This window comes from Nicotiana sylvestris, chromosome 9 (genome assembly GCF_000393655.2).
Source record: "Nicotiana sylvestris chromosome 9, ASM39365v2, whole genome shotgun sequence".
NCBI lineage: Eukaryota > Viridiplantae > Streptophyta > Magnoliopsida > Solanales > Solanaceae > Nicotiana > Nicotiana sylvestris.
The window spans coordinates 132,092,345-132,100,584 of NC_091065.1; the positions used below are offsets into that span (position 1 = coordinate 132,092,345).

General features: G+C 35.8%; 1 protein-coding gene across 2 annotated transcripts; it reads right to left on the reverse strand.

The window, feature by feature from the left end:
* Positions 1–564: 564 nt before the first annotated feature.
* On the reverse strand, positions 565–7,119 carry LOC104232187 (trihelix transcription factor ENAP1). 2 transcript variants are annotated; one of them, XM_009785324.2, is made up of 2 exons: positions 5,843–7,119; positions 565–897 (listed from the first exon to the last, which is right to left on the reverse strand). In XM_009785324.2, the coding sequence occupies exons 1-2, from the start codon at positions 6,861–6,863 to the stop codon at positions 893–895; spliced, it is 1,026 nt and encodes a 341-aa protein (XP_009783626.1). In that variant the 5' UTR covers positions 6,864–7,119; the 3' UTR covers positions 565–892. The 2 variants fall into 2 exon arrangements, with proteins under 2 accessions (XP_009783626.1, XP_009783625.1); XM_009785323.2 differs by having other exon boundaries at positions 5,818–7,119.
* Between the last annotated feature and the right edge of the window lie 1,121 nt (positions 7,120–8,240).

The following is an 8,240-nucleotide window of genomic DNA, read 5'->3' on the forward strand; positions in this document are numbered from 1 at the left end:
ATAATTAAATTTATGTTCTTAATATTATTATTATGTGAAATGACCCCAAACGCCATCACATAAAGACAATCCAGTAAGAGCACATAAAAACTACTCAATCCTAAGAGAGAATCATGAGTTTATGTATAGTTCTGGTCGTACATGTTCTTCATGCCAAAAGAAAATTGAAATCAGAAGCCTTAATTGACCAATAAGATATGTAAAACTTGTTCGCAGAGACTTCAAAGATGGCTCCAAGGTTGACAGGTCTAAATGAAGTCAAACCAATGTATCTCAAACCACAAAATGCTTCTCTAAGAATGTTGTCATAGATAGCAGGGAAAAAACTAGGGGAACAACAACAACAACAACAATAACAATAATAAACTCAGTGTATTCCTACAAGTGGGGTTTGGGGAGGATAAATGCAAGGCAGACCTTACTCCTACCTTCAAGAAGGCAGAGAAGTTGTTTCCGGAATAAACTAGGGTCAGTCCTTCGAAATTTCACTAACTGTATAAACTCAGAAGTGAGCCAACTAAAATAGTGGAACCTCCTAGCTAAGCTAAGCGTGCACAAAGAAGAGGACAAAACAATGAATGTTGTCGAGTTCGTTTCCCTTCATACTTAAGCTCCGTAATTCTTGTGGTGCATACAACAAACAAGAGCTGATACAACACAATACAGTAGGCATCGAATTTGCTGATAATAGAGCAAATTTATGATTTTACCATAAGGGAAAACACTTGAATTAACCTCATGACCAAATGACAGGAAAAATTGGGCATTGTCCACACGCTTAGTACAAAGCAAAACCAAATATTTGCAGAATAACTTGAAATTGCTGCTCTTTTCCAGTCACTGAGTGCTTCAAAGGGGAATATTTAGTGATTTAGCTCTAATTTTTAATCTTTTATCCTGCAAAGGAGGTAAACAAATAACAAAATCCTTCGTGAGAAACATCGTCTCTGAGCACACAGCCAGTCAACTCAATAGAAAGCAAGCAATTACATTACCAGCCATAATAATCTAGACATCAAAATTATTAACATCAATACCATGCAGCAAGAAATGCTATTTTATGTATATGTACACCACACCTATTTTATTTTACTTTAATAAATAAGCTCCAAATCCAGATAATTGCTCCGTAGTCAAAAACGATTTTTGGATCATTCACGGGCCGCTCCGTCATTGTCTGATTTTTGGTTGTTTGATTACACTCGAAATTATGTATCTACTTATTATATTTTTACCCCTGCTCGGCAATTTTATAGCAGGTTGTTTCGGACGTTTTCAAGGAAAAGAAGGAATCGCTATAATAACCACTACATGTGTTTCATTCTCTTTGATCTTCTCTTTGATTGCTTTTTATGAAGTCGCACTGGGAGCTAGTGCTTGGTATCTAAGAATTGTTCCATGGATCTCATCGAATCTTTCCTTTCTCATAAATGTTTCAAATAATCAAATTGTTGAAATATGTTTCAGAGTTTTGGCTTATGCCATTTAAATGGTTTTTGAATGTAGCTCACTGATGTTGAGTACAAGGTGAAGATTAGCCAAGCTTCCTCCAACAATCTTGTCAAGGCAGTTATATCAAAGGTAGCTTTCCCGTCTGAACACGACAATTACAAACAGATATTCAAGGGTATAACAGGAAGGGTGAAATTCTTCACTTAATGGGACCTTCTAGCAATGGAAAATATATATATATATATATATATATATATGAGATTGCAAATAAAGTATTGCATTGCATCCATCATCAAGTGAATGATGCAGAGTGTGAATTAGAGCCTTTGGCCAAGCATTTGAGATGCCAAAAGTACTTTTTCTCTCCAAAAAAGTAATTATTTAGAAATTTGAGTTGTTTGGCCAAGACAAAAAAGTGCTTTTGATCAGCAGCAGAATTAATTTTTCTGCTTTTGGGATGCAAAAAATTCTAACTTCTTCCAAAAAGCAGGAGCAGAGGCAGAAAATTAATTTATCCAAGATAAAATTATCCTCACTATAAATTTTTATTTTTCAAATTATTCCTCAATAATTTAAGCCTTTTCTTTTTCTTCTTTGTTTTTAGTTTCTACCCTTCTTTTAAATGAAAGACATCAGATACATGAATTGTAGCAAATACTTTTTTGACTTTTCTTGTTTCAAATTCTTTTTTCACTAATCTTGTTTTTTATTTCTCTAAAGTAATAGATCTCCTCAAACTCTCTTTGTAACTTTAATAGATCAGCTCCTCGAATTCCTTTCTGCAAAATAAGAAGTCCTATATATTACTACAAATAGACCTTTCTCCCTATTTTTTGTGCAGTTTCTTCCTTTGTGTATCTTATTCCTCTTTGAAACAACAAAACTAATAACAAATTCAAGTACTTTCTTCATAAGGTATGATTTATTTTTTTCCTTTTGTAGTGTACCAATTTATTATACACAATATCTAGTATGTATTTTTATCTATTCTTTATTAACGTGAGTGCATGTACCAATGATACATCAAATATTTTTTGAAGGTGACTACTGATTTTTTTTTTAGACTTTGATGTGCAATAACACTTATTTTTAATAATATAAGTGATTACCAATTGAAAGCTTTTCCCTTGATGCTCTTTTTTTTTATCTTTCTCCTTTTTTGACATGACAGATTTTTAGTTCTCTTATTTGTTTAGTATTATTAATCAAATGTACTTAATGCATATTGAAAAGAAAATGAGCAAGAAAGTGACACTAGATAACAACTGAGAAGGCTAAATGGGATGAAGAAATGGCAAAACCATTTTAATATATGTGTGGAAGAAATTTAAGCCGGAAATCATCCCGAGACTCACTTCAGCCGATTAGGATGGTCTAATCTGGTGCAAGTTCAATGATAAAATCTGAAGAAACTATGATAACGTTAAGTTGAATATTATCATCACGTAAGCAATAAGTAATTATACTAGGTAATATTATTAATTTGGTATAAATATATATATTATATTGATTTAAATCTTTAATATGTATATTTACTTTATGATAATTTTTAATTTTTAATTAAAAAGAATAAAAAATAATAAAAGTCTTACAACAAATATTTAAATTTATGTTTCTCTTTAAAATACTTTATAAAAGCTTGGTACTATCCTTTTTGGTAATTGGACACTCAAAAACACTTTTTAGAAAGATGATCAAACACAATTTGTTTACCAAATGTTGCAAAAAGTACTTCTCAAATGAATTGGTCAAACACAAACTATTTTTTTTTTCAAAATACTTTTAGAAAAAGCACTTCTAAAGAAAAGTACTTTTCCGAATAAGTAGTTTTTGACAGCTTGGCCAAACGTGCTCTTACACAAAAAGCAAAAACTCAAATTCATTACTGCAAAGAGAGGAATTTAGTATAGGCTGTCTAGCTCAATTACATCAAAAAGCCAATAGGGAAATGCATTTGTATGTCGATCAATGTACGCTCTCATATTTCCTTTCAAACAAGGTAACAAATGTTTCTGTTTTTTTTTTTTTAAATAAGGACAAGTTAACAGATACATTTACCCCAATTCAAGCTACCAAAAATAAATCAACCCTATTTAAGAAATGAGCTTTAAATCAAGATGACTTTTGGTTTTTCACTGGCCTTTGGGTACATTGGGACTGGCTCAAATTTAAAGCTTGCTCCAGCTGTGAAGTTATTTTAGAGTTGAACAAGACAGCTCCATACAATTGAGAATCTAACCACCCATGCAAACACAATTTCTTGGGTGTCCTAGAAATTCGCATTTGCACAAAGTATACATGTGCATACAGAGACATGCATTTGCATATAAAATCTACTAACGCATGAGACCTCAAGTAAAAAAGGAAAAAGGAAATGAAAGCTTCATCCTAGTGTCCCAATTACACCTTGAAAGAATGATGTACAAATGAACCCTCTTTTTCAGTTAAAAAGAGCAAATGTCTAGAATAACTTCTAGCAAGCATCTTCTACAGAAACCGACAAAGCATTGTGTGCATTAGGATATATATATCTAATTTCTCCTTCACAACAACTTCAAGTAATAATAATCATCCCTATCTTTAAGGTGGGATCAGTTACTGTTGTTTCATCTTTTTACTAACCTATCATAAGACAATGAAACGTCTGAATGGAATATTCTAGCCAAAATACTTTATTAACTAGCCCAATCTTCCACAACGCACTATATGAAAGGGGTGGAACTTCCCCCAAAATTGACAACTGCATTTTCCCTTTACCAACACTTGAGCTAAGGGTATTATGATCCATTGGGATACCCCACTAGATTCTGTCATGGATCTGACTATTAAAAAAACACTAATTATGCCTCAATCCCAAGCTAGTTGGGTTGGTCGAATGAAATTTTTTGAGCTAAATCAGCATTTTCCGTTAACAACATTAAATTAGCTGATCGAAAATACAAATACGTTCAGCGTCATGTGAGTTCCAATTTTTTTTTTGATAAAGAGCATCATATGAGTAGATAGATACCCGAAGATGTTAATGATTTAGATTTCTCACTTTGACGAGTTAATGGACATTTATAACCTTATTCAGTAGCAAGGACAAAGGCTGAATAAGGAGATTACCACAAGCTCATCTTGTGGAACTTTGCTGAAAAACATTTCTATTAACCTGCTTACAGGCTCAACCTACCTTAACATCCAAACTTTCAAAACAAGTGTTGAGACCCAATAAAAATCAGGAATGGAGGCTGACTTGTGATATCACAATCCAAAATCGGGGGGAGGGAGGGGGGCGTGGTAAACAAAGTGTGCAACGAGCAAAGCAGGAATCCACAACGGCAAATGATTAGAATTATACCCATACCTATAGGAGCAAGAAGCCACGCTTTCAATATGGAGAAAGAGCAACGAAATATGAGAGTGGGGATTCCGACAAGCATATTGTGAAGAAGACCAACAAGGATATAAAGAGCGAAAATGTAGAGCAAACAAAGGATGATAATTAGGTATTTAATCAATGGGAAATCTGCAACTTCCTTAGTTTTTAGGTGTTTCAATCTATGGGCATGAGGATGAGGATGAGGCCTTAACCCTAATGTCAAAATAGGAAGAGACTATAGGAGAGAAGGGGAGGGGAGGACAACAAAACCCTCCCTGTTGCTAAAAAATCTGATCACGGAGGGAAGAATATATTGGAATTGAAGAGATTGACATGTTCAATAAATCGCGATGGCAGAAAGGTGAATTTACAGAATAAGAACGGAAATAAGTTAGGTATAGTACAGAAAATATTCTGCAATATAGAGGCAAAATTGGGGTATAAGATGTGACAAAATCTGTGAGAGGCCACGCTGTGGAGTAGAAAGGGAGGAAGGAGTGGATAAGGTAAAGATAAGAGAACTTGGAGACTGAGTAGAATGCTTTAACACAAGCATAATTTGTTAAAAGAAGGGATTTTCAGTATAATTTGGATTAAATGGATGTAACATGTGTAGAAAAATAGGGGATATACATATACACACGGGTGAAAACAGTTTTTATGAGGTGTACTCTATAATGTATAATTAGTTAGAGTAAGATTTTGCATTTTACATGTCTGATGTACTCTCTTGTCGTATACTATCGTTGTTAGGTGTATTAGACTAATAGTATTTTGACTTACCAAATCAAGGAAGAAAAAACTGATCAGCAATCTCATAGTTGATTACTTCCTGAACAGGTTAGTCGAAGTTGTGCAAGAAGCTACACAACAAAATTTTCATAACGTAGTAACATACTACTATCATCTAATGAGGTTTACATAAAAGGAACCATATTAAAGTAGGCCAGTTCACTTGCTCAATAAGAACTATTTTCACACTGCAAGCAAATTCAAATTACCTTCATCAGCCCCTATGCTTCTCACCTGAAATATTGTCAGTCTCCTCATCATCCTCATCTCCATTGTCCTCATCGTCATAATTGTCCCTTATCTTAGCGATTTCCTCCTGTGCCCTCTCAACAATCTGTTTCTTCTGCAACTCCAACTCCCTCTGGAAATCCCTTCTCATCTTCTCCAACTCCATCATCTGTTTCCTCTTACTATTCTCAATCTTCTCATATATCTTCCCAAACCTTTGAATTGAATCAGCTAGCAGCTTAGCTGATTCATTATCACCCTCCCATCCTCCCGAACCCAGCTCCTCCACCTCCTCTTCTTCATCATTATCCGCATCCGATCCTGCTGGACTATCCCTCATCTCATCCAACACATTCGACCTATCCAAGTACATTCGTGGGTCCATAAACACATATTCTCCCGAATCGAGCCCACATCCCAATCCACAATGCCCTTTCATCCTCAAATTCATCAACATATCCATTTTCTTGAAAAATGGCCACTTGCTATGAAACCCACCCCCAGTTTTCTCCATTTTGGTTATCTCCTTCTTGTACTTCTTCTTTAACACATCTAATTGATTCCTACACTCAATTTCACTCTTTTCTACCCCAATCATTTCTGTTACCTTCTCTGCAACTTCAGCCCAATCTTCGGCCCGTAAGCTCCGCCGGCCCAACTCCAAGTACCTCTCACCCCACACTTCCAACAACACAAAACTCTCCTCTTCACTCCACATTCCACCCTGTAAACTATGAGAACTCCCGGAACGAGGGGCAAACTCGTAATTTGACACTAAAGTTTCCAATTTCCTCCTCTTTTGAAAACTATGATACCCATTTTCTCCACTGCTAAATTCTTGCTCTGCTTCTTCTTCATCAGATTCATCATCATAGTCATATTGAAATTCATTGTTATTATACCCATGATAATGGGTATTTCTGGAACAAGAACTAGGGTTTCGAATAGAGCGCCTCGATCGAAGAGAAGAACTGTAAATGGAGTTGGGTCTTGAAGGGTACCGAGTTTCATCATCAGAATCATCCATATTTACGAAAATAGGAGCATCGATATCAATATACAGGTGAAATTCAACTCCAATTGCAGTGACAAAGGCAAGCAAATGGTGGGTTTTCAAAAAGACCCTTAGCGTTAGGGGTCTTAGGGTTTCTAATGAAAAATGAAGGATGAGAATCGAGGGGTTTCAGATTCGGATTTTGGTCGGGTTAAAAACGAATATGAGTGCATTTTGGTGTGAAGATGAAGGGGTATGATATGACAAATGTCCCTGGGTCTCTTTTGCTTCGATTGATGGTGCGAGTGGGCGAGAAAAATATTTATATTATTTTTTCACAAAATAAGAAATATTTATATTAATGCTTAAATATGTTAGAGATATTACAAAAACATAGAAATCTTGGTACATATACTATTTGAAATTGTTCTCACAATATTTGTTTGAGGCCCCGTGAAATTTCACCTAGAACCCAAGGTTTTGTGGTGCCGAGGTAAGGCAATGTGTTTGAGGATTATAGAATTCTTCGTGGCGAGCTTGCGAGCCGCGGTACGGACTTTTGGAGTTGCTACGTGCGTTGGGGAATTGAAGGAAAAGCTTTCCATAACATGGCAATTCTGCGGTCTACTATGCGACCGCAGAACTAGTTTGTGGGCTGCAGATCGGCTGCGGAATGAAGCAGCAAGATTGCCAATTTTGAGGACCATTATGCAGCTTATTATGCGGCCGCAATACCGTTTTGCGGGCCACAGATCCCATCGCAAATCCAGCATGAGAAATTTTGGAAGGAGGTTATGCAATCCATTATGCGACTGCAGGATTGGTCTCCGGACCACAGACCTATCGTAGAGTGAAGCAGAAACGCCTAGTTCTAGAGGGCCATTATGCGGTTCATTTTACGGATCGCATAAGTATTATGAGATCGTATATGCGACTGCAGATTTACATGGGGGTTTCATTTCTTAATTTTATAACTCGGCCCCTATTTCGTTTATCTAGCCTGAGGGTTTATTTTTTAGGGATTACCTCACATTTTTGAGAGAGGAGAGAGTCATTCTAGAGAGAGGAAAGGGAGGACTAAGGATTTCACTACTCTACTTTGAATCAAACCTTGGAATTTCATCAAAAGGAACTTGCTAGGACTTCAAAAGGATAAGAATTTCTTTCCCCAAATTCTTCAATTTTGGGTTTGGGTTGATTATGGAAGGTAGATTTATCATACGCATGAGCTAATAGAGCTATGGGGAAGTTGTTGAACCATTTTGGTTGGTTTTGTTCTTGAATTAGTTGAGGGAAGGTTGGGTCATCAATATAGTATATCTTGTCATATGAATTCCTCTAATCATGCTTGTAATTCTTCCCTCTTCTATAGACTAACATGTGTCGGGACGTTATTGTTTCACCAAGGAA

What these genes read in the sequence shown, in the direction of transcription:
- LOC104232187 (XM_009785323.2), bottom strand. Translation starts at nt 6,863, where the DNA reads ATGGATGATTCTGATGATGAAACTCGGTACCCTTCAAGACCCAACTCC.